The sequence below is a fragment of the Panulirus ornatus genome, chromosome 4 (assembly GCF_036320965.1).
Source record: "Panulirus ornatus isolate Po-2019 chromosome 4, ASM3632096v1, whole genome shotgun sequence".
Lineage (NCBI taxonomy): Eukaryota > Metazoa > Arthropoda > Malacostraca > Decapoda > Palinuridae > Panulirus > Panulirus ornatus.
In genome coordinates this window covers 67,011,512-67,039,240 of record NC_092227.1, presented here as the reverse complement: position 1 = coordinate 67,039,240, position 27,729 = coordinate 67,011,512, and the positions used below count along the sequence as shown (strand labels likewise).

The following is a 27,729-nucleotide window of genomic DNA, read 5'->3' as shown; positions in this document are numbered from 1 at the left end:
AACTACCTTGACCTGACCCCTCGAGACTCAGGTCAGAGGCCAAGCCAGCATATACCGTAGGGTCGTTAACGTCATGCTCAAGGATCATACCGTCATGCTTACGGGGCAAGACTGTTAAAGACCTTATTCTTGTTGGGTACAACATAGGAATCACATGAGGATATCTTTCAAAAATAATAATTTTTCCTTAGTAATTTGTTAGCAATTTGCGAGGTAACAAACTCTGGCTCTAACTGTATATCTGTTTGTGTGTGTGTGTGTGTGTGTGTGTGTGTGTGTGTGTGTGTGTGTGTGTGTGTGTTTCTTCCTCTTTCCTTTCCGCTGGGATATCCCGCAGTGGGCGTTGCGGTGTGGGTGTTGGGAAGGCTCATGGGGCAAGACGTGTCAGGTAGCAGGGTGTTATACGGTCGGCTGCCGCCCCCTTGTGCACAGGCAGCGGCGCGAGACAACCTTTGTCTTCGCCATAAACACGATACCAAAATTACGTACATGGCGACCCCTGGCGGCCGCTCCCTCCAGTTGCTCATTTGACTCGCCGATGACAGCAGCGTCGCCGACGTGAATTGAGATGTTTCGCGTGGATTACCGTTCAGGACGTGTCGTCGCCTCCATGACCGATATGTAATGATTTGTAGTTTCTCTCGGGTTATGTATTCGTGCGGTTAACGGACGGGAAGGAAAAGGCACAGGACACTGAAAATATGGAGTAAACACAAGGCGGCCATGTTGGTAAGTTAAGGTTCTCGAAATGGAGTGGAAAGGAATTTGGACGTATGTCGGAAACCTCATCCCGGGGAAAGCCAGACCGGACAAATGTCTGGAAGAAGAGGAGGAGTTCCTGGACGTGCCCGAGGGAGAGGAGCAAGGGCTGGGCACCGTTACCAGGAGGAGGAGGAGGACGCTGGTGTGGGACGAGGACGCAGGAGGAGGCGTGGGCGCTGCGTCAGCCGAGGGGTCGTGCCCTCCCGGCTCTCTGACCGAGGCCAGGGGCCAGGACGAGACCCGCGCCACCTCAGACGACGACACTGACGACGGCGGCGACCAGGACGACGAGGAGGTCGTACAGGTGGAGGAGGAGGGTGCGCAGGGTGAGAACGACGGCTGCGACGAGGACGTGGACGGAGGTGCTCTCTCCAGCTCCCAGACTTCGAGCGACTTCGAGGTCTCAGACGAGGTCGATACTGAGATCGAGAACAACGTCGTTGACGAGTCCAGTTTCGAGATCTGGGGCGAGGTCCAGTTGGGGGGGCGGGCCAGCCGTGTGTGTCCGGCCGCCACGGCTGACGTAGGTGGCGGGGGCGGGCAAGCTGCTGCCGCCCTCACAGCTGGTGGAGGGAGGAGAGGAGTAACAGCTGGTGCCGAGGACACAGACACCACAGCTGGTGCCGAGGAAGCAGACACCACACCTGGTGCGAAGGAAACAGACACCACAGGTGGTACAGAAGAAACAGACAACACTGGTGTTTCGGAGAAAACAGACACCACAGGTGTTACGGAGGACACAGACACCACAGGTGTTACGGAGGAAACAGACACCACAGGTGTTACGGAGGACACAGACACCACAGGTGTTACGGAGGAAACAGACACCACAGGTGTTACGGAGGAAACAAACACCACAAGTGTTACGGAGGAAACAGACGCCACAGGTGTTACGGAGGACACAGACACCACAGGTGTTACGGAGGAAACAGACACCACAGGTGTTACGGAGGAAACAGACACCACAGGTGTTACGGAGGAAACAGACACCACAGGTGTTACGGAGGAAACAGACGCCACAGGTGTTACGGAGGACACAGACACCACAGGTGTTGCGGAGGAAACAGACACCACAGGTGTTACGGAGGAAACAGACACCACCGTTAGTGAAGAACGGGCAGAGGTCACAGGTAGTGAAGGCGAGGGAATAGACGCGACAGGTGGCGAGGAACAGACAGACGCGACAGGTGGTGCAGAAGAGGAAACAGAGGCCACAGACTTTGCCTTTGAAGGGATGGACACCACAAGTGATGGGGGAGAGGCAACGGACAGCACAGATAGTGAAGCAACGGACGCCACTGGTAGTGAAGTAACGGACCCAACAGGTAGTGAAGCAACGAATCCAACAGTTAGTGAAGTAACGGACGCTACAGGTAGTGAAGCAACGGACGTTACAGGTAGTGAAGCAACGGATCCAACAGTTAGTGAAGCAACGGACACTACAGGTAGTGAAGCAACGGACGTTACAGGTAGTGAAGCAACGGATCCAACAGGTAGTGAAGCAACGGACGCCACAGGTAGTGAAGCAACGGACGCCACAGGTAGTGAAGCAACTGACGCCACAGGTAGTGAGGCAACGGACGCCACAGGTAGTGAAGCAACGGACGCCACAGGTAGTGAAGCAACTGACGTCACAGGTAGTGTTGAAGAAGGAACGGACACTGGTGGTGAAGAAGACACAGACATCACAGGTGATGGAGACGAAGGAACGGACACTAATGATAGCGATGGAGAAAGAACGGACACCACTGGTGATAGAGTCGGAAAGGACACAGCCACTGTTGAAGGAGAAGGAACGGACACCACTGGTGATAGAGTCGGAAAGGACACAGCCACTGTTGAAGGAAAAGGAACGGACACCACTGGTGATAGAGTCGGAAAGGAAACAGCCACTGTTGAAGGAGAAGGAACGGACACCACTACTGGAGGAGAAGGAACAGAAACTATCGGTAGGGATGAAAGAACGGACACCACTAGTGTTGATGGAGAAAGAACGGACGCTATTGTTGGTGGAGAAGGAACGAAGGCCATTAGTGGTGGAGAAGAAACGGACACTGCTGGTAGTGGTGGAGAAGAAACGGAGACCACTAGTGGAGGAGAAGAAACAAACATTGCTGGTAGTGGTGGAGAAGGAACAGACATTACTGGTGGTGTTGGTAAAGGAACAGACACTGCTGGTAGTGGTGGTGAAGGAACAGACACTGCTGGTAGTGTAGGTGAAGGAACAGACACTGCTGGTAGTGTAGGTGAAGGAATAGACACTGCTGGTACTGGTGATGAAGGAACGGACAATGTTGGTGGTGATGGTGAAGGAACGGACACTACTGGTAGGGATGGAGAAGACACGGACACTATTAGTAGTGGTTTAGAAGGAACGGACACCACTGGTGGTGATGGTGAAGGAACGGACACTACTGGTGGTGATGGTGAAGGAACGGACACTACTGGTGGTGGTGGAGAAGGAACGGACACTACTGGTGGTGGTGGAGAAGGAACGGACACTACTGGTGGTGGTGGAGAAGGAACGGACACTGTTGGTTGGGATGGAGGAGGAATGTCCACAACAGATGGTGTAACAGCAGGCACAGAGGTCACAGGTGGTGAGGAGGAAAGGGACATGGGCGTCCTTAGGGAACAAGAGGCGCGACTACCCAGCGGAATAGAGGACACGAGGTGTGGCGTGAGTGTGGCGAGGAAGGAGGTGAGCTGGGCGAGGGATGGCTCGCTAGGTACCGGCTCAGAGGAGCCCTCGGGACCAAGAGGAGGAAGGCGCGCCACAGAGGAAGGCATCAAAGAAGTCCAGTGCCCGTACATTCTCCTTTCATGGAGGCTGCCACCCGGTACCGCGTATCTCGGCTATGGCCTCAGTAAAGAAACAGAAAGTGAAGATATATCCACGGGGAAAGATACTCAAGGTGATGTGCGTGAAGCGGCGAGTAGTGTGGACGAGGAAGCCAACGAAGGAAGGGAAGTGGGGACTAGGTCGACGACGGTCTGTGAAGAAAGCGATGACCAAGACCGCAGGGAAGATGCTGAGGAAGACGGACAGCCAGCCAAGGATCCGACACAGTTCTTGAGGAGAGAAAGTGAGGAAAAGGCTCCTGCGAAAGAGGCGGTATGTGGAGATGTAGCAGAAGATTGGGAGGGAGATGAGGATGATATTAAGAGGCGGGATGATAAATTAACGGAAGATAAGGAATGTGACACAGAAGAAAAGGATACTGGGGAGAGGAACCGTCAAGAGACGCATGAGAGCCATGCACAGACAGAGGGCAGACCGAGAGGAGGATATTTTGGCACCAGGAGGGTGTTCCTACGAAAAGATGAACCTTTGGGAAGAGTGGAGGGCTTCACTGAGGATGGTTTTCACAGATACTCCAAGGACGTTGAGGCGGCGTCAAAGGAAAATCTTGAGCTGATGTTGAAAACAGCTGTTGGCGAGGTGGCTCAACCAAAAGAGAAGGAGAGACTCGGCCAAGACACAGGAGGTCTTCCTCCCACCTTCCTGGACGGAGCTGAAGCTGGACAACCTGGCGGAGGGGCAGTTGGTGACGTCACACATGACAACAACGCGAACATCGAAAACAAAGACGATGAGAAACATGAAGACTCTGGCGGCTGTGATGGACTTGTTCGAGACATCCAGGTGAGCCTCGAGCCCCGTCTTGCTGACAACAGCCTTCTGACGGCGGCCAGGGACCATTTAGACGCTGACGCTCACCATGAACAAGTTGACGATACAAGAATACATTTTGATGTACAAAAGACCCGTGAAGACCCTCGTGATGTGGATAAAAGTTACCTGGAAAGGCAGAGTCTGGACAGCGGCAGTCCCTCTGAAGGCCGAACTACGCAGCTGGAGACGCCCTGGGACGCGCGACCTAAGAAGCAGACGATGGTGGCCCAATTCTCGGACGTAGCCAAACAGATCATGAAGGAGGTGCAGGACAGTCGCTCTAGGAGAAACAAATGCTTGAGGGACTTACGGAGCCTGAAACCGAGGACTAGATTTCCAATGTCGAAGAAGTATAAAGATAAAAGTAGCCCAGTGGGATGGACCAAGCCACCTTTTTCCAGAGATCATGACGAAGACGTCGAACGGAGGGTATGTCCTGAGCCTGATCCACCACTCCAGGTTGGGTCGCAAGGCACCGAAGTCTCTTTATCTTCCTCAAAGTCAAAGATTCCGACATCAGGACATTCCTCACCACCTGCCACCGAATGCGACGCAGGAGGGTCGATCTACTCGTCTATTGAATTTTATGAGGCTTTCCAAAAATCGCAGCCGGTCCAAATGTCTCCAAATTTCTCTAGTCCAACTGGACGCTTCCGTCGGTCATTGGTGTTGGACGACAATAGGAAGATGACGGAAGACGTACCAGAAGTACCCACCGTCGTAACTTCCCATCTGTGGCTGGCAGACATAGGTGCATCGCACCCGCAGGAGACCCATGAGGAACGCTCCATCACCAAAGAAGCTAAAGAAAGTCGAGGCGAGCTGTCTCTTACACGTAGGTCGGTTACAGATCAAGTACTTGTCCCACCAACTTCCGAGACCGTACTACATGTTGACAGCGTAAAGATAGATAGTCGAGCATCACCTGTCGTGCTCCAGGTCCTCGAGGAACCCCCGGGTTGTGGTTCTATCACTCCATCTACGGTCGTGGCTGGAGAGGCTCAGAAACCTGACTCGCGTGATCCTAAAAGGGTGGAGGGTGGGGGGCAGCACCAGTATTCCGCTGAGACCGGTCGCGTCAGGGTGTTGAGCAGCCGCGCTGCCCGCCTCCCTCAGCTTGGGGACGAAAGTAAACATACTTCAGATGGATTACAAGAGGTTGTGGCTGATACTGGTGATAGTGTGAGGGGTTCATCTGATGGAAAGGATAAGACTTCTAAAGATAAAAAGGAAGTGGAAGATGACAACACAGTTGTAGTGAGGGACAGTGGCGCCGCTGGACTTGTGGCGGAGGAAGGGGAGGATATCAACACTGCGACAAAGGAGGCGTCTCGTGCCGAGGAGCAGACAGCACACAGCTCTTCATATAGTAAGGTGTGCGAGGCTTCGGCTGTCGTCTTCACCCAAGATAGTGTGCACTCGTCTCTTCTCTCGGCTGATGACATCGCTAGAACTACACAGACCCAAAGCAGCCCTGAAACAGTGCCTTCCAAGCCAAATGGCGTAGACTCTTCTCCCGAGATCCTTGATAATGCCGCAAATGAAAACAGAGAGAACAGGAATAAGCCTCTGAGATGGAATGAGGGTGGTGATGGATCGAATGGAACAAATAACAGAGAAATTAATGTGTCGATAAGAACACGCTATAGTGGCGAGCTTAAGACAAGTGTGTCCAACTCATCCTCAGAGGATGGTGACTTGGAGAACCTTGAGGGACCTTGGACCTCGCCTCAGCTAGCCAGGGTGGTGCAGGAGTTGGTCGTATCCAAAAAGTTCAACATGACGTCGGCGCAGGCCAAGAAACGCCAGAACAACATCAGCCGACTGGACGTTCCCCAGAAGGATCGCACGCTTATCTTCGACAGTTCCAAGCTCTCTAAGACCAAGTCTGAGAAGAACGAAGGGCTTTCACAGCTGGGGGCGCACGAGGACAAGAGAACAAGCCAAACGCAGGAGGAGGCGCTGAGGGGGGTGACTAAAGGCCTTCCGAGGAAAAGCAGCAGAAGGGGTGGTCGTAGTATGGACTACTCGGGACCAAGTAGACTGTCCAGGAAGAAGCGAGAGACGAATGGTCAATCTGTGGAAGGCAGGAATCCTGAAGCGTCAGACAAGCGGACCAACAGCGGTAACGACAGCCCCCCCACGGACAGCGAGGTTGGCCCGGGTAATGGCGCCCTCGCGGCAAGAGAGTTCCAGCGGCCTTTCACGAAGCACAGCTCGGACAGGGGATCAAAGGGTGACAGTAAGAGAGGCGGTGGGCCCAGGGAGAAGTACTTGAAGTCATCCACCGACTCGAGGAGGACAGAGGCCATGAGAGGCTCGAGTGAGAGCAGACTCAGGTCAGCCTCGAAGGTTGAGCGGCCGTGCCGCTCCCCACAGCCTCAGCGAGGGAGGTCAGTGGGCGGCCTCGCCAGGGAAGTGTCACCCAGACAGTCTCCTGTCATATCTCGACGGCAGGTCTCTCCCAGAGCTTCTCCCCAGTTAGGTTCCCCAAGGCTCGGCCCTCCACGCGCAGTTTCTCCAAAAATGACGACAAAAAGACTTTCGCCGAAGTTGGACTCGCCAAGGTCGGGAGGTTCTCCTAGGACTTCCCCGACGGCGAGGTCTCCGAAGCTGGGGTCTCCCAGGATCGTGAAGCCTATAGTTATTCAGGGCCGGAGGTCCCCTCGGTTGTCGCCGGGCCCGGACCAACACCACGCGAACCCAGACCATCAAGACATGACGGGGGTGACTTCTCTTTCGGATGTGTTACCTGCGGGAGAGGAGAACGATCTTGAAATCACAGAGGGAGTGGCTGGGGTGAAAATTTTTGTAAACGGACACTCACCGGAGTCACTCAGGAAAATGCGAGAAACAGGGTCGCCAGATGAGGAGGCAACCGCCTGGAGCGGTGTCGAATTAAATTTTCCTGAGTCTAAGATGGATTACCTGACTGTAGAGGGAACTACACTGACAGAGAACGTGGCTTGTCCTTCTGATGACGGCGGGAAGAGCCAGTCGCCAGAAGGTGAGGATCTGAGGGAAGACACGGAGGGAAGGAGTGAAACACCAGCGTCGGAGTCTGTTGAACCCTTCACTGGTCTGCAGCGACAGACATCCGACCCACTTCAGAGCTTCGACACATTCATGGAGAAGAAAGCCTCGCAGGACCAGCGCCAGCAACGTTATGTTTACATGGCTTCAAAAATAAGCGGTAAACTCGACTCCGAGATCATCCAATTCTTTGAATCTCAGCAGCAGAGGCCTCGGGAGATCGCGCGCAATGAAAAAGTGATCCCAGAGCATTTCAGAGGAAGCTCGAGAAGTAGCACAAGGAAGTCGTCTCTCCAACCGTATCTTGAGAAGACCATCAGCCCAAGAGACAATACAAGTGGAGCTGAGGAGACGAGGTACTTCGAAAACTCGTTCGAACTGAAGAAAAGTTCCACGTCTATTGACTTAAGGCTTAAGAAAGATGACGCCAGCGAGGAAGTAGTACAAGATAAGAAAGAGGGTTCTGTAAAATCAGAGTCTGAAAATGTTTTTCAAGACAGTGAAATCCTGAACATAAGGGAAGATTCCTCCGTGTTTCGTGATTTTCCTCCAGGGTGGAAGGACAAGACTGGGGGGAGTGAGGGCCTGGTAGAATCCGAGCCTAGTGTCGGGAGGTGTGGTCAGGGTGTTGAGGTGGGAGGAGGAGAAGAGGGACAAGTAGAGTCCCCAGTGACGAGAGTGGCCTCCTACGGCCACACCAGCCAGCCAGAGGGTCCGAGTGATCAGGCTAGGGCCGTGGGAGTGATACCTGATGATGGTAACTGGAGGAGCAACGGTGTCATGGATCCCAAGACAGGAGGGGAGGAGAGGTATGTCGCCACCCAGCGCGTTACCCGAGATTGGAAGACGAAAAATGAGAAGACGGAGGCTGAGGTGAAGATGGCGGAGAAAACTAGAGAGAGCTACGGTCCTGAAGCACTGAGGTCTTCCAGGGAGAGCCCCAGTAGTTCGACCGACAGACGAGACGAGATGATTGCCCGCTTCAAGCAGGATGATGGTATGATGATTGAAAAGATCCGCTCGCTGAAGGGCAGCAGCACACGGCACGAGAGGCAGGTCGACGTGGCCGCCGCCAGGCTGGACGAGCAGGCCAGGGAGAAGATCTGTGCTGGGCTGAGGCTGTCGCTTGCAGAGAGTCAGTCTGATGAAACAGAACACGAGGAAGCTAGACGAGACTGGGGGAGGGACGGGAACCAGCTTGAGCTACGGGACGCAACGCAGGCTTTTGAAATAGAGAAGGAAGATAAGTCACCCTCTGTAAGGGATGCCATTTTGGAACAGAAATCTGTGTCGGAAGGAGGCGGGAAGATGGATGATTCGGTAGTGGAGTGTCTGGAGAAAATCAGGGAGGGTCAGCCTGCGACAGGTAGAATTGCCGTCGTGAGGGATGCAATATCCAGCCCCCGTCCAGGGATAGAGCCGGCCTCACTGAGTGGCTCTCGGGAGACAAACATGCAAGGTGATCTTCTAGGTGAGGTTACGAGCTGGTCCTCCAGAGAGTGCGTCACGGAGAGCAGGGTGAGGCTAGACTCTCAGCATAAGTCCTCCCTCACTGAACTCATTGTCTCCGACGCTGACCTCACACTGCCCAGCACCGACCATCCACCTACAGACCCTGATAAGGACCCTGGCTGTGTAGACCCTAGCCCTGATCACGCTCTCACAGACCTTAGCACTGATGGTGTTTTGGTAGACCTCACTGCTGCTCCTCTCCGTACAAGAGACCTTCAGACTGACCGAGTCCTCACAGACCCCAGCATCGATCACACCCAAGTAGATGTCACCACTGACCCCGGCCTCGTAGGTACCACCACAGACCCCGGCCTCGTAGGTACCATTATTGGCCCCTGCATCGTCGCTACCAGCACTGACCCCGACCTCGTAGGTACCAGCACTGACCCCGACCTCGCAGGTACCAACACTGACCCCGACCTCGTAGGTACCAGCACTGACCCCGACCTCGTAGGTACCAGCACTGACCCCGGCCTCGTAGATAGCAACACTGACCCCGACCTCGTAGGTACCCGCACTGACCCCGGCCTCGTAGATACCAGCACTGACCCCGGCCTCGTAGGTACTAGCATTGACCCCGGCCTCATAGATACCAGCACTGACCCCGGCCTCGTAGGAACAAGTACTGACTCGGATCTCGTAGTTACACGCACTGACCCCGGCCTCGTAGATAGCAGCATCGATCACATCCCCAGCATCGACCTCGGCTTCGTAGACACAAACACTGACCTCGGCCTTGCAGACACCAGCACTGACCTCGGCCTCGTAGAAGCCATCACTGACACCTCCCTCGCAGACCGCAGTTCTGACTCCACCCTCACAGACCCCGGCACTGACCAATTCCTAGCAGAGCCCGAACTCGGAGCGTCGCTAACCCAGCTGACCGAGGCAGAGTTTGGAAAGACAGAGGTAGCAGCGCTCGCCACAGATGCTGACCAGGCTCTCCCTGAGGGGAAGACTTCGGTACAGACGACGCCACTAGAACTGACTCCTCGCGCCAACGAGACTGAACATGATAGCGAATTAAGGCAAAGCGAGACCAGTTTAACAAGCATTGGAACAGACGCGTCTGAAATTAGAGAAGTTAAGAGATATGCTAAGGAGTCTCTCACGGTCCAGCTGACCCTTGTGAAGAGTAACGTTGACCTAAGGGACATAGGGAACAATAGCGCTCCAGAAATCAGGAGGTCGATTGTTGTCACAGGAAGCGAGGCTGGCAGCACCGACACACTGACCGGAGAGGAGACAGAGGGAGCCTCCGGTAAAGACGAGGACTCCCATAGGAAAGTTTGGGAGGATGTTAGCGATGCAGGTGTGGACCGGGGAACACCTGAAGACACCGGCACAGGAAGCGTCTGGCCGGAGAGCTGTACCGACGGCGATAACGTGAGCATGCAGAGTGACTCGCTTCTGTTACCTGGCGCCGGACAGTCATCAGAAGCCCCTGCTGTGGCCAGTGACGATGGCAGGGAACTTTGTGAAAAGCAGGAACTCAGTAGTGATGGGAGGGAGGTGGGGAGTACTGCGGACATGCGTACAGATGCTCCCTCTGAGAGCTGTGAGCAGCGAGTTGATGCGAGTGATGAGAGGGATCGCAGCGCGACAACTCGAAGGTTGATGTCGGGCCACAGACGACTCACCAAGACCATATCCGAGGGGAACTTCACCCAGGCAGACGAGGACGGACCCGACTCGCAGGAGAAGCTCGCCAAGCTCCCGTCGCCGCCATCCTTGCAGAGGAGTCAGACGGAGGGGGACTTCCACCCGGACACGTTAGTTGCTGCGGCCTCGAGCATCAGTAGATCGTCGACGGTGAGCGAGATCTTCGCCCGCGGGGTGTACGGCAGGATCCGCATGAAGAGCCGCAGTGTGGAGAACATCCGGCTATCCAGCCTGAGCACTGTAGAAATCACCAGCGCCATCGACACCCCGCCGCTCCCGAGGGCTGGGGCCTCGCCCTGTCGCATCGTGGGCGTCCTCAAGAAGAAGGATTCTAGAGACAGTGTGTCAGGACCTACGGTTACCTCCAGCTCCCAGAGTCAGCAGGCTCTTCACGAGGGAGGCGCGAAAGACAACCAAGACCTGAGGAAAGATCCTTCCCATGTGTCCAAGGCAGATAAAAAGACTGGCGATCAGACGTTCGAGTCTTCAGAAGCAGGAGCAACGAACCGGCCTACACAGCCACTTGAGTCTCTCGGGAAAGATTGCACCAGACTCACGACGGAAACTGTCAAGGGAAGGTTGTCTGTGGTTGACGCCTCTGTAATGGAGACTCATATTTACGAAAATGTGCCTCAGGTTATGTTCCGCCGGAGTATTGGGGATCTGAAGGTCGCCTCACAGCAGGCAGAGGCGGAGGAGGAGCATTCGCTCAGCGCCGCCGAACTCAGGAAACTTGTACCTAAGGTTGTGCACATTTACGAGAACCTGCAGGCCGCTGCCGTGGCTGGCACCACCCTCACTCCCAGCGTCACTGCCGGAAGAGTTAGGGAGCCAAAGCAGGTTCAGGAGGACGTAGCGGCGAAAGAGGTTGCACCAGGGAAGGGTCTCGCGGACAGAGAAGAGCCTGGGGACGTGAAGGACTCACCGGTCCCGACCAGCCAGCCCGCGGCAGAATTGTCAATCCCCAAGCGATCAGCCTACGAAAAGTCTTCCTTAAGAAGACGACAACAGCCCGAGTCTGAGAGCAGGACTGAAAAGCAGAAGTCGAACTACATGAAGCAGAAGACAGCCAGGGTTGGTATACTGAAGAAGCAGAAATCTGACATCACTGGAGTTCGATTGCAGAAACTTCACTACTTCGACAACGAGCTCCCGGGGGAGCGAAGGAGGTCCTATTCCATCAGTGGCGGCGTCCCGAAGAAAAGCCCAGTGCCTCAGAGGGGCGTCAGTGAGGCAGAGAAAGGCTCCGGCGTTGCGGTGAAGCAGGTGAGTCTTTCTTCGGAACCGGCCACGAAGGTGGAGTCGAGTGAAGTGGACAGACGATGTCACAGTTCTATTAGCGCCAGTAGCGGCACTAGCAGGAGCAGTACTATCGACAGGATCCTACAGAGCTGCGCCCCTTGTATCTCCAGCAACACAACGTCCACGTTAGATCTGTCTGCGGCATCCTCAGACCATGCTAATGGTTCCCGCGGCGACGCCACTCAACGTGGCCGTGACGCTGACGATGCTGTTTTTAGCGACAGCGTTCCCTACGTAGGCCACGGGAGCCTCTCCCGGCGTCAGCAGGCCAGGACGCGTTGTCCCTACAAAACATCTTACTCTACCTCGGACGTGACAGCAGTCCTCGGTTCTGCGTCACCTTCGTCGATGGCTAGAGACCCACCTGTCGAAGGCCTGTCGGTTCTAAAGGACTCATCAAAGGACCTTACTGTAAAGTCTGGCCACACGGAGCTGAAGGGCGCGGTGAAGGAGGCAGAACAAGAATCTGAGATAACGCAGGCCCCAGTGTCCGAGCAGAGCAGCAGCAGCCTGGTGTCAAGTCCGGTGGCGGACTGTACCACCACAGTGACGCCGTCCGACACGTACTACACTGGGGACGAGGCCACCATCAGCAGTGAGCAGGAGACGGGGGAGACCAGTTATGTAAGTTTCGAGAAGGAGAGTTCCACGCCGACCCCAGAGCAAGGATGTAAAGGTAAGGACGACACCGACTTCTACAGTGAATTGTTGGACACCATCTTGAGTGTGGTGGATGCCCAGGAACCCTCATTTTCGGCCGAGGCCGAGACTCCGATCCCGGCCTCCAGCGTAGCTCCAGAACCGCCAGTCCAGGCGCAACAACACATCACAAATCAGGAAACTAGCCAGACGAGAGCGGTGGAATTACCTCAACAGGATCCGGCTGACCAACCTATCGAGACAACGACTGAGCAGGAGCCAGAATCTATGGCTAAGGATTGTCTCGAGCATCCCGTAGGTAGCAGCGACTCGGACTCGACCTCGAGCGTGGACTCGGAGCTGGCAGAGGTGCGTCGTCGTGTGAGCGAGAGGTTCCCGCCGGTGCCACGTGCGGACCCTCAGGCCAGCCAAGAGTCAGTGATTGCTTCTCCGAGCGCCGTCTGTCCTATGCCCAACTGTGCCGCCTGTCGCTCCCACAGCATCAACTTCTCCCAGCCTCTCGTATTCACATTCGATGAGCCAGTCACCTCGGCCATGGCTGTCTGCGAGCCGGCGCGCGCCGCCAGCCTCCCTTACGTGGACCATACTCACGATAGGGCCGTCCACGACCTCCTGAGCAGATCCGCCAGCCTGCCGCACGAAGCGGAGGCCTACCACAGTACTCAAGGAGTCTGTCGCACCGACGACGACGAATACTGGAGCGTCGGAGAGGAGGACGCTGGCCGAGGTGACGCCAAGCTCCACGGCGCTAAACGTCCGTGCCAGAGTTCCTCTCTCCATGATGCCTCTCCCAGGGACCTCACCCTGCTGGATTCCTCACAGAAAGACTCTTCGTCACAGGAAACTTCACCCAAGGACTCCACGTCCCAGGAGTCCTCACCCAAGGACTCCACATCCCAGGAGTCTTCACCTAAGGACTCCACATCCCAGGAGTCCTCACAGAAGGACTCCATGTTCCAGGATTCCTCATCCAAGGACTCCTCATCCCAGGAGGCCTCACCTAAGGACTCCCTGCCCCAGGACTCACCCCAGGATGGCATGTCGCAAGAGGACCCTCAGACAGACTCGGGCCTAGAGTGCTGTAGAGGTGAGGACCCGCACACCCTGCTCTTTTAGCTCACCCTCTGACCTGTGTAGACCCCCTCCCCCACATATCCTGCCATCCTTACCCTCACTCTCGGGCGAGACAGTGTCAGTCACGACGGCTGGCTGTTCGCAGGCCCACTGGACGTGTCATGAATCCCCAGTGTGTCAGTCACGTGGATTGACAGCGTTGTCAGGCACACTGGATGTGTTATGGACCATTGATATGTCAGGTACTTTGGCTGACAGTGTTGTCAGGCCCGATGGACGGTTACTTCGGGTGACAACGTTGTCAGGCTCACTGGACGTGTCAGACTTATGAACCAGTGTCAGTCACGACCGCTGACTGTGTTCCCAGACCCACAAGGCGTCAGATGTTTCATATTCCAGAAACCCGCTGGCTGGTATTACTTTGTCGTGGGAATAGATTGGTAATCACATTTGATAACAGTTCCTCTACAGTAGTATAATCAACACATTTTGAGACAGTTTCGCAGATCATTCATGTTTCGTGTTGTTTCACGGCCGGGAAGAGAAATTGCTTCATTGAGACTTAGCAGTACCGTGAAAGGGGGATAGGTTAGGTTAGGTTAGGTTAGGTAGGTGGTTAATTGTAGGCTAGCTTAGGTTGGGCAAGGTTTGTTGGTTAGTTGATTCGTTTAGGTTTAGTTGGATGTTTAGAATAGGTTGCTTTGGGTTAAGTTGTAAGGTAGAATTCCATGTCAGCACGCCAGTCATACATATTCTTTTGGAAATGGATGATAGTGGTTATACTGTAGTAAGGCCAAATGTTAAAGCTGAAGAACTTTTATATTCTCTTTCTTTTATGAGCTGATAGATGACTAATGTGACCTGATATTCTAGAGTTAAAAGCAGAGGAGGTTGTGCTCACTTGGACTCCATATGTAATAGGTTGGAACGTGAAATAACGTTCACCTGATGCACAATCATCTAGTCTCTGTCTGCATATTGTGTTTTCGACTGATTGGCATTTTCTTTGACACTTTTCGGAAATCTGTAGAATTACAAACAATACTTGAAATGGATATTTGTTACTAGCAACAACGGATCACCTGAAGATTTGTAACCCCCCCCCCCTTCCCCAACACACACACACACACACACACACACACACACACACACACACACACACACACACACTTTTTTTGTAAGCTTGGTCATAATGTGTCAACCTAACCTTATCGAACAGCCCGGGACAACTGTGTGAGCTGGTCTTTAAATTGACCCACAAAACTACGAGAGTTGGCACGTTATTTGTGATTGTTGTCATTTCCACACCTTCACTGGTGAGGGAGCATGTCCAGCATGATGTGTTCTAGGGAGAGATAGTATGACCTCTGAAATGTGTTGATGAATATATATATATATATATATATATATATATATATATATATATATATATATATATATATATTTATATATATATATATATATATATATATATATATATATATATATATTTATATATATATATACTCTCTCTGAAATGAGTGAATAATTCTCTCCATTTCTCACTTGGTATCTTAGATGTATTCTACTTCGATACATTCACACTGCTGATGTTTTATGCAAAGAGAATACGTTAGATAGTTCATTACCAAGCCTAGGATTCAACCGTTTCCCTGCAACGAATAGCATGACTCTCTTACAAATGACCTCTTTGGGGCGCGTTTCATTGAATCTCATTACAAAAGTCGAAGCTATTACAACCGATCCGACCACTGGTTTAGATACTGATCATATTAAGATATTTAGTGCTGTAGGGCAATGCCGATTTATCCACTGATCCATCTTGTTCAAGTTCTTTGACTAGCAACATGACTGAATTTGGAAGCAAAAAAAGATTTTTTTTGCTTCCTTTAGAATTAGATTTTGTTTTAGTCGTCGAATACTGTGAACATTTCCACATCAAAGTACTTTCACTTCGAGTATTTAAAGCAAATTCTGAAGTGCTGCTGCCTGACTGTGTATAAGGAAATGGTGCCAGAGTTGTGGACATGGGTTTTCCATAAAGATTTTCACTTCAGCAGAATATATATTTTTTCCCTCAGTTAATATTCCTGCCGAACAGGGTACAACTTTAGAGTTCTTTCACCTGGTGTCTTCATTGCTGTCCTAATGATTGCTTATGGTACATCTCATCAAAACTGATTTTTTTTTTTTATTTCTATGCTGACAATATAGTAGCAATAATATCTACATTAATAGGCAGACAGTTGCTAGCTGATTGAGTAGCACTTCTTAATCGTTAATGCTGAGCGTTGCCCTTCTGAATAAGCTATAACTTTTACTAAAAGGCCAGTAACCAGCAAGTAACTGTAAGATAAGAAGCAATACATTTGCATGGGCCAATAAAAACTGCAAGAAAAAACGTGGCATTATGGAGTAAATAACCGGGCTGTCAGCGATATGTCAGCCATTCAGAGCATCTTTCAAAATAAAGCAGCCTAATTTCTTTTTGTTTTGTCCGCTGTGGCAATACCAGATCTTTGTCAGCATATGCATTAAGCGCCATGATATTTCCCTGTAGAGTAGTCAGTAGCTGACAGCGTTTTGAGTCAGTACACAAATTTCACATTTTTTAAATCGACAGTGAGAATATGACTTGTTTTTAAGCTTTGTTATGTGCAGGCCTTAGCCTAGTCCTACGGCGCTACCTACAACATAGCACTATCGACCCCTCACACACGCTGGCCACCACACCTTTCTCGGAACGTCTGTAAAGCAGATATTAACTACGTCCGTGGTTTTCACTCCACCTTGGGGTGATGTACTGTGCTGAATTTGTTTCTGTATACAACTTCTGGTTTGCTGAACAAACTACCGAAGTTTTGGACTGTATGACAAGGGAAAGAAAGTGCTAGACAAGAGAAACAGATAGACGCAAGAAATTGGAGTTATCTTTAGGAAGACTCGTTGATTGGTCACTTAATCGTTGTCACTCGAATTACTGTGACACCGCCTCACACAATTTATCAGGGGAAGATGATACCCGAATAAGACTTTGATCTCACAGTCGAAGTCGACGCCTGAGTGGGTGGGTCTGTCACAAGGCATAACTCTCCACTTTTATTTCCACGAGGATCACTGTTGAATTTCATTCACACTCACGTTGATAAAAATGGCTCAACTCCTCCGATGACCACTCCTCAGTCGACTGTATGTTGCCCTCTGCCGGACGGCATCCACCAAACGTATGTGATCAAGAAACCTCGAATTTCTCGTGCCGCCGTTGGCACACCTATTTTGGTCCGGCGTCGAACTTGATCTCTCTCTCTCTTGAAAGTCCAACCTCGAAGTGGCGCCTCTGGCTTTTTTTTTTTTTTTATCCGGGCTTCTTTCTATGACGTCACCTTTCATATATATATATATATATATATATATATATATATATATATATATATATATATATATATATATATATATGTATATATATATATATATATATATATATATATATATATATATATATATATATATATATATATATATATATATATATATTGCTGACGTGAGAGTATCACGAAACTAAATAGTTGCACTGTGCATCAGCACTCCCATTGTTGTTTACTTTTCATAAAGCGACTCAGAATTTATTTTTATCATTCTTATTTCAGTAAAAGCGGAAACACAGCCTCGTTAACACTCGTTAATTTAGGCGCTAAAGTTTTCAGTGACGGAAGAAAGGCGATCATAACCTGGTAAAATGTGGCGTTATGCAATAAACCAATTGTTCGATAATAATTCAGAGATTAGGAGATTATGATGTTTCTGGTTATCAACATAGAATCAATGATGAAAAACTATAACATTCAATCTTGAAGTTCCGTGTTCCATGCGCTCGGCAGGTCTGTAACCCACACCAAATTCTTTATATCTTGTCTTTATATTGTAACACTACACATTTACTTGTCAGTGATGTATGCGCTCATTGAATTCAATTAATTATTTACTAGACGTATGCAATTGTATAAGCTTGGACCATTAAGGCGGATATATTACGATAAACTTCAGGTTTTCATGTTACAATCTAATATGGTGGCGGTCTAATCCGAGACAAGCATATCGCCACAAATTAATTAAGCAGTCACCTAAACATGACACATGACAACTGTAAACGAAATGATGGCAAGCTTTAACAAAATCCTATATTCTAAAACGAATATTAGTTTACAAGATGATTTAGTTATCACGTAAAATCACACATGACAGCAGAAAAAGAAATTTTGCACTCTAGGACGAACACATTTACAGAATAATTTACTTCACTTAGAATCGCACATGAAAACAGATTTTTGCATTCTAAATCGACAGCTAGCTATTATTATCATATATGTAATCATCACTGAAATGTTAAAAAATAAAATTACATGAATATGCTACTTAATATAATGCAAGAAAATATTCACTAATGTTTATTTTACGGTAGCAAAACTTATGTTCTGTCAGTGTCATAATGTTTACCAGTATTAGTTATGACATTGCGGGACATTTAAGCTAATGAATTCTCAAAGCGGAACATTTTTGTACCTCATAAAGTCTCGGGGGGGAAAGCAAGTGTCCCACCGAAACTGGGACGTTTGGTCTTTGGTAGTTGCGAGGACTTGAGAATGTCTAGAAAGAATGAGGTTCATTAACGCAAAAGTAATTTCAACATTTGAAAAAAAAAAAAAAGAATCCATGAAAAATTCACCCGGTTTCACCGAACAGCCGAGATAAACCTCATTTTTGGTATTTTTTGAAGAATAAGATATGATTGTCATCTCTGCGTTTCTTTGCGAAACATTGTGTCTCATCGAAACAAAGCATTTTCAACAAATATTCTTTACCAAGTTGAGGAATGCAACAAACATCGTCACTTCATAGTATTTCGACACAAACGCTGAAAAGTAGTATAGATCTCAGCTGCCAGAGGAAGATAGGCTAAGATTTTCATTGTATCGGTTAATTTCTTCAATTGTTCATCTACTTTTACGTTGATTAACCCCAGAAATTTTACCTGTTCTTCATAGCCATCGCCGCCATCACCTTACTTATGATCACTTAATGGTACTGATTCACACCGAATCACGTTCATCCTTCCCTTACATTAACTTTCCTAAGTGTGAGAAATCAGTGAGGAAACACATACGTGGCTCTAAACCATAATTTTACTTAAAGATCGTACTAAAAAAGGTCACCTGAAAACCTCTGCTGTCAGGCGGGTGTGAGAGGAACGAGTTTTTCTTGTCGTCACCAGCAGACGAGTTACTGATTAACCATGTAAACGTCTGGTACGGTGTTAAGACGAGATTGACACACGCGATTGGGTACACACTACTCAACTAAATAACAGAAAGATATGTATAGAGACGCTTGAATATAGAATGAACGGGCTAGGATACTGTATATATTCCTGGTATCGAGACAGTGTATACAATAACTCTATCAGTTATGTTGATAACAGAGTTTCGAGAAAGACTGCTAGGCTGATTGTTAAGAATAGGTTCAGGATTCCTAGGAATAAGCGTTGCTTGATGGGATTGCATCATCTTTCCACAGATATCGACTAAGCTACTAGTAACCAGTGGGATGATGGCGTCTGGAAACACTTCAGAAGAGGGATGGAAAGAATCGGAACGTTTCAGGGAGGGATAAAGGCTTTGGGCAATTATTCCACTCCATGAGCATGACAGTGTGGCCTTGGATATGATGGTTGAACCAACGACTCGACTTGACCGTAAAGGGTCAGGTTCCCCACAGCCCCCTACACCATAGGGTGGTGGGGGTGGGACTTTTGGCGCCACATGCCCACCCTGTGCGCGTCAACTCTTGGCGGCTCTAAGGGAGGTGGTGGATGAAAGGGCGTCGATGTTAGGTTATGCATTGGATGTATAGGTCATTAAAGGCTCTCCTCTCCTTCTCTTGGATTACCCTTATAATCTACGCCATATTCGTAGTTTTATCGTAAGACACTTGATATGATACTCTGATACAAATGACTTATTCGGTGACTTCCTCAGCTTGTTTGGCGTTGTAGCTTTTTCATTATCGTACAGTGTGATATTTTACAGTCGTTAACAATTTCCGGTAATCAACTTAGAACTGTGTGGTTATTGTTAGAATTTTGTGTGGTGTTCGTGTGGGGGTTAGGGAGGACGCTGGTCCATTCAGGGAAGGAATGTCGAGAGCCAGCACGGGGCCCCGGACAGTCGTTCCCTCCCCATTACCTTTGAAAAGGGGAGGAGGGCATGTTCTTAGTGGGTCTAGTTTTCTATATATATCTTTTATAACCTCTTTTAAGGACTTACTTTAAAAGAATAAGGATCCTATGTTATGGGAGCGACGAGTTCATAATTCCAGCAAAATGCGTGTTGTGTATTATGTAACGATGATGAAGTGAGAACCAGCAGGGGTTTCCTTGTGCTAAGTTTGCCTCACGCCCCTAGAATGCCTCGGGGGCAGCGGTCCTCTAAGCCACATCCCCCCCTCCTTCCCTCTCCCTTCATAGGTTTTAGGGTCATTCGGTACGGCGCTGCAAGATTTACCAATACCTGCGCATCTTTTTTTTTTTACATTTACCTCGAGGATAGTAATGCACCCACCTGACGCCTAATAACCCAAGATGTTCTAAGCAAACGTCATATAACCCAGCTTACGTTACGTGTTTCGTTAGGTGAGGAAGTATGTGGTCAGTATACCACGCCAGACCCCTCCTAGAGTTGCTCAGTGGGACATGTTGCACCGTGATTGATGCCTAAACCTCACATGCCATTTCCCGCGTTAGCGCCAGGATCAGACGAAGAAATAGCCTCATTAGCTCATCCCCTGTGTAGCTGTCATGTATAATGCATCGAGCTCCCTACCTACAACCAGGCCCTACAACCCTTTCCATAGTTTACCCCGGACTGGTTCAGCCCACTGACAGCACCTCGTCTTTAAACCACATTTCTACAATTCGTTCTGTCCTTTGCATGCCTCACACCCTCCTGCAGGTTCAGGCCCCGAGCCTTCAAAGGATCTTTCACTCCATCCTTATGTCTCTTCCTTGGTTTCCCACTTTTCCCGTCATCCTTCCATTTCTGATATGTACCCCCTCCTAGTCATCCTCTCTTCACTCATTCTCTCCATGTCCTGACGATTTCAGCGCACCCTCTTCAAGGTCTCATACATACTGCTCTTACTACCACACTTCTCTCTTACTGTGTCATTATTTTTTTCCTTACAGTGAACCCTTCTTCCACCATATATTGTCCTCACACATTTCATTTCCCACATATTTACCATTATAATTACATTTTTGTCTTAGGCTCTTGCCTCACATCCAGAAAGCACCCACTGGACTACCATGCCATCAGACATACCCATCTGTACCCTTAAAGACAGTGACCTCTCCACATTCCTCACTCCACCCAAAACCTTTGCTCCCTACACCCACTATGTGGCTCACTTCACCTTCCATGGTTACCTTTGTTGCTAAATCCACTCCTAGGTATCTAAAACACTCATTTTCCTCCAAGTTCTCACCATTTATACTCGCACTCCAAATTACCTCTCATTTCTCAGTGTTACGCTTTTTATTCACATTTACTCTGAACTTTCTCCTTTCACTCGCTCTCCCAGACCCAGACACCAGCTTCTGCAAAGTCTCTCTCGAATCTGCCACCAGCTCCTTGTCAACAAACAACTGTCTCTCCTTCCAGCCCCCAGCAGACTGCATACCTGCTCCTCTCCTGTCTCATAACCGCCAGAGTTGGAACATTGATCTTTCCAAACTTGACAGTTACACTAAGAGGGATGTAGTTGAGTGACCTCTGAAGATTTCTGCATTTTGTTGCTGATACTTCAAAATGTTGGCTTTACTGGAGCGCGAGCGACGAGGTGAAAGGGTCGGACCCGCAGACTAGTTATGATGACAGTAGACTCCCCCCCCCCCCCCCCCCCCGCTCTCTCTCTCTCTCTCTCTCTCTCTCTCTCTCTCTCTCTCTCTCTCTCTCTCTCTCTCTCTCCTCTCTCTCTCTCTCTCTCTCTCTCTCTCTCCTCCATAACAAAGCGATGTTGGCAGATGTCTACGGTTGGCTGACCCACTGAACCTCTTGAGCTCGATGGGACGACCTTTGGGTATGATGATCCAGGGTTGCACCGTTGTGATTTTTTCTTTATTTGCAAAAAATAAAAAAATAAAAAGTAGTTGTAATAATCATAAACGGCTATACAGCCTTCCTAAATACTGAAATAGCTGTGTTACAAGACACCCAAATAATTGTTTGTGGTTGTAGTTCGGTCCTCCAGTAGCAGACGTCAAGTCACTTACAGATTAAAAGTAGTGATCTTCGATTATTGTGGCGCATATAGGATGGTCCTTACATTTCATATTGATTACGGCTAAGCTGCGCTCCTCCTCCTCCTCCTCCTCCTCCTCCTCCCCCTCTACCTACAACATATTTTGCCTTTAAAACATCCGGTCTACAAACTACCTGGGGAGCTCAGATTCTTTCGCGTACTCACAACCTTGCGTATCATGTGAGATGGCCATGATAGGGGCTTTTAACATTAGCGCCAGGAAGATACGGCTTCCGATGAGAAACACAGCTAATGTTGAGTGAACACAAGTCTAGCACAATTGAACCTGAAGATCGACAAAGAACATGATCTATATACATATGAGCAACACTACGTAGAACAGTAGCACAACAATAATTCTGCTCAACACACACTAGTAGAGTAACACAAAACACAGGAGCAAGGGCGGCTGTACCAACACAGCAACACCAAGGGCACCAAAGTTAAGCGGCGGACTAATCCTGTGTTGGGGGCAGCGGGTGGAACGCGGCCACACTAGTGTTCCCGCGCCAGTTGTAACTTGACGCTTGGCTTCCAGAACTTTATGTAACGGCTCGTGGATCCCCGGGGAAGGAATTTGTAAGATCTGGGTATTTTCATGTGCGCTTGAGAATTATGTTGCAAGGAACATGTTAATGGCGGCATTTGCATTTGTCCTAGGTTTGCCTGTCGAGAGCAATGCGAAGATCATCAAAATTTGCTCCTACAAAATTGGATTCTTTTGCCTCGACTGCCGTGTTGACCAACATTACATGGAGTGTTGAAAGCGACCTCAGAAGTCATTTGTCGATCACTTGTACCGAATTTTCCCCCAACTTCAACATTGTTAAAGATCCTCATTTTAAACTAGAACTGGATCTAGAATATTCTCGACGCGAGTAGGTTTCTCCACTAACTGGATCAAGGCACCATCAAGCAAATCTAGGTACAGTTCACGCCTGGAGCTTCAGCTTTTGAGTAAACGCGTCGGTGATGGTACATAACATGAGACACACGAGAAGAACCAGTAAAATCAGTAATTGATATGTACACAGTCATCGTAATTCTGTGACCAGTGACATTATGGACTATGATTGTAATTCTGCTGACAATTGTATATATACAATTGTGATTGTGCAAATAGTTATTTAGACAAAGAATATAATTCTGCCGACATACTTAGTTGTAATTTAGGAGACGGTGATTTAGGCAACTGGTGTAATCTGCATATAGGTATTTACATAACAATGGTATCTCTGCAAACAGCTGGTATGATTATGTAGACTAATTATATTGTTTCAAAGGATTAGAGTTGTGTCATACAGTTCATACAGCTCTCTTTAGTCACACACACACACACACACACACACACACACACACACGTAAATATTTTTGTGGGCTATTAAGAGTAATGACAGTTTTAGGTTATTTATTAAATGCTCAGAAATTATCAATAATGGATTGCAATGTCCTTAGAGTTATTTGCGTTGTGAGGGTCACCAGACCACATACAAGGGAGTCCATCTGGTGATGCATCTTGTAAATGTTTGACACACACACACACACACACACACACACACACACACACACACACACACACACACACACACACACACACACACACATTGGGTAATCATCATGATATATAATGAGCATGGGTCGCTGTGAAAGAATGCCTCAGAGTAATTAATAGCTAGCAGGAAATAAGTTGTGGGAATCTGTTCGTGAGAGAGACTTGGGAATCGATGTCGTGCCTGACCTGTGGCCAGAGTCCCACCTTGGGAGAATGGTGAGAGATAAATGGATCGGGAAACATTCAGCAAGCTGTTCTCATCCTACGTGATACCAGAACTAGAAGATGCGTCTCAAGTGTGACCACAGCATGTAAAAAAAAAAACCCACAAAGAACTAATGGAGAAGGTCCAAAAGAGAGTAACAAATATAGCACCTGGTTTGGCTGCAAAGTCCTAGATTTGCTCACCAGGGTACCAGAGAAGAGTGAGGAGTGACTTGATCACAACCTCTAGATTTTTTTGAACCAGTTTCACAACGTAGAGAGTAAAGATTTCTTCCAAGGATGTAGGGACAGAACAACCAAAGGCCATAACATGGAATGAAGAGAGAGACTGATGAGAAAAGACGTGTATAGGACTACTTTTATTGTATGAGAGCGGTGGATGACCGGTGCTAAGTTATGAGGTAGTGAATGTGAACTGCAGGATACAGTTTCGGGCGCCTACAGCCAACATGGGCCCCCGGGGCAGCCAAGTTGGGCCCCATCCCTCTATTGATAGGAGTCTCTCTCTCTCTCTCTCTCTCTCTCTCTCTCTCTCTCTCTCTCTCTCTCTCTCTCTCTCTCTCTCTCTCTCTCTCTCTCATCTTCAAAACACCTAGCAGAGGACTTTTTTTTTTCTTTCTCGTACATTTCGAATGGGATTAAGTGGGACTTGAAAAAGAGGAGGTCTGGCCCGGGCCCCTCGACGGACTTCATGTTTCCTCGAGCCTGCGGGTTAGTCTGGTCCGAGTTCGACTTTCGCACCAGCTGGAGGTGTTGGGACGTTCTACATTTCTCCCGCGCGCCGGGCATTCCACAGCTCGACTCTGGCGATTACTGTGAGACTCTGGGATAAGAGTGGCCCAACCTTTGGGATCTAGTGGAGTTTATTGGTTAATTTAGCTGAGTTTGGAACGCATTTGGACGGTGGGAGAGGAACATCAGTTGGCAATGGTAGACTTGACGTGGTAGCATTTGGCGGAGTGAGACGCGTACTCCAGCGTTAAGTTACAAGTACTTATGGTCAAGGGGGTTGGGGTGTGGGGATCATTGTACCTGAGGACGATACTGGTGGTACTGGGGGGTCAGATCGGTGTGGTCTCGACAGCACTGCAGGCGTACGGGTGGCGTTGGTAGTACTGGACGAGAAATACAGTGCTGCCAATGTTACCCCCTAAAGATGCCAGCGGTGATTTGCACAAAGTATACTGGCGTATGGGTGACCTTGGCAGCACTGTTAGAAACTGGTTACTGTTACTCGTGTGACTGATGGATATGTTGGGACACTTGGGTAACGTTATGGTTCTATATATACATTTATACACCTACGACAGGACGCTGCAGATGAACATATTACCCATCATCACTATCACTACACCATTCCTAGGATGGTGATGGGTTTCAGCTGCTACGTACATCCTACACAGTTTAAGTTGATTGTAATATATTTGGTTCATTTATAACGCTCATAAACAAAGCTTCAGGCATCGCTTAGAATACTCTTCAGTCGGATATCTTCAAAAGCAATAAAATAGTAGAGAAATTAACTCACACACACACACACACACACACACACACACACACACACACACATGTATATACAGATATCTATATAAGGGAGAGGAATGTTATATACGAAAGTTTTAACGGAGGACTTAACGCTTTCGTGTATTATCACATCTTCAGAGTTACTAGTTACAGAGGGAGAAATAGATATAATAGAGGCTATGTATACAGAACCGCAAACATGGAATGGGGTCGTATAACCTTTGAATGAATTATTGAGAGGCGATGTTGGCACATGGGTCTGCCTGACCCCACCCTCTACCTGACGGTGACTTGACGTATGACATTTCCCTGATGACCTCACTCAGGTAAAACAGGAAAGGTCAAGGTCGGGTCAGGCAGACCCCTATGTCAACCTCGTCTCTCACTAATAACAAGGTTACATGACCCATTCTATGTCTCCTCTGGTTCTGCATATATAACCCCAATTGTATATATTTCCTCAATCTGTAACTAGTCCTCTGAAGATGAGGTGATACACGGAAAACACTCAGGATTCTTGTGTTTCCTTTTCCTCTACCTAGTAATGTTTCTGTATTTACGAAGTCGCGTGTTTGTTGTATATATATATATATATATATATATATATATATATATATATATATATATATATATATATATATATATATATATATATATATATATATATATATATCTTTTTTTTTTTTTTTTGCTTTGTCGCTGTCTCCCGCGCTTGCGAGGTAGCGCAAGGAAACAGACGAAAGAAATGGCCCAACCCCCCCCATACACATGTATATACATACGTCCACACACGCAAATATACATACCTACACAGCTTTCCATGGTTTACCCCAGACGCTTCACATGCCTTGATTCAATCCACTGACAGCACGTCAACCCCTGTATACCACATCGCTCCAATTCCCTCTATTCCTTGCCCTCCTTTCACCCTCCTGCATGTTCAGGCCCCGATCACACAAAATCTTTTTCACTCCATCTTTCCATCTCCAATTTGGTCTCCCTCTTCTCCTCGTTCCCTCCACCTCCGACACATATATCCTCTTGGTCAATCTTTCCTCACTCATTCTCTCCATGTGCCCAAACCATTTCAAAACACCCTCTTCTGCTCTCTCAACCACGCTCTTTTTATTTACACACATCTCTCTTACCCTTACGTTACTTACTCGATCAAACCACCTCACACCACACATTGTCCTCAAACATCTCATTTCCAGCACATCCATCCTCCTGCGCACAACTTTATCCATAGCCCACGCCTCGCAACCATACAACATTGTTGGAACCACTATTCCTTCAAACATACCCATTTTTGCTTTCCGAGATAATGTTCTCGACTTCCACACATTCTTCAAGGCTCCCAGAATTTTCGCCCCCTCCCCCACCTTATGATCCACTTCCGCTTCCATGGTTCCATCCGCTGCCAGATCCACTCCCAGATATCTACAACACTTCACTTCCTCCAGTTTTTCTCCATTCAAACTCACCTCCCAATGTATGTATATATATATATATATATATATATATATGCATGGGGTGTTCAGTGTTGTAAATGGAAATGGTGAAGAGCTTGTAGATTTATGTGCTGAAAAAGGACTGATGATTGGGAATACCTGGTTTAAAAAGCGAGATATACATAAGTATACTTATGTAAGTAGGAGAGATGGCCAGAGAGCGTTATTGGATTACGTGTTAATTGACAGGCGTGCGAAAGAGAGACTTTTGGATGTCAATGTGCTGAGAGGTGCAACTGGAGGGATGTCTGATCATTATCTTGTGGAGGCTAAGGTGAAGATTAGTATGGGTTTTCAGAAAAGAAGAGTGAATGTTGGGGTGAAGAAGGTGGTGAGAGTAAGTGAGCTTGGGAAGGAGACCTGTGTGAAGAAGTATCAGGAGAGACTGTGTACAGAATGGAAAAAGGTGAGAACAATGGAAGTAAGGGGAGTGGGGGAGGAATGGGATGTATTTAGGGAATCAGTGATGGATTGCGCAAAAGATGCTTGTGGCATGAGAAGAGTGGGAGGTGGGCTGTTTAGAAAGGGTAGTGAGTGGTGGGATGAAGAAGTAAGAGTATTAGTGAAAGAGAAGAGAGAGGCATTTGGACGATTTTTGCAGGGAAAAAATGCAATTGAGTGGGAGAAGTATAAAAGAAAGAGACAGGAGGTCAAGAGAAAGGTGCAAGAGGTGAAAAAAAGGGCAAATGAGAGTTGGGGTGAGAGACTATCGGTAAATTTTAGGGAGAATAAAAAGATGTTCTGGAAGGAGGTAAATAGGGTGCGTAAGACAAGTAAGCAAATGGGAACTTCAGTGAAGGGCGTAAATGGGGAGGTAATAACAAGTAGTGGTGATGTGAGAAGGAGATGGAATGAGTATTTTGAAGGTTTGTTGAATGTGTCTG

General features: G+C 48.5%; 1 protein-coding gene across 10 annotated transcripts in view; it reads left to right on the top strand.

Annotated features, from left to right (window-relative positions):
- The first annotated feature begins 601 nt into the window (after positions 1 to 601).
- Positions 602 to 27,729, top strand: part of LOC139766910 (uncharacterized) — a 218,086-nt gene continuing 190,958 nt past the window's right edge. For 6 of the 10 annotated variants that reach the window (XM_071695974.1, XM_071695981.1, XM_071695990.1 and 3 more), the window contains exon 1: positions 602 to 13,694. In XM_071695974.1, coding sequence (XP_071552075.1) covers positions 749 to 13,694 — 12,946 coding nt within the window. In that variant the 5' untranslated portion in view covers positions 602 to 748. The remainder of the gene's footprint in view (positions 13,695 to 27,729) is intronic. The other 4 variants (XM_071695966.1, XM_071695950.1, XM_071695941.1 and 1 more) reach the window with 2 other exon arrangements.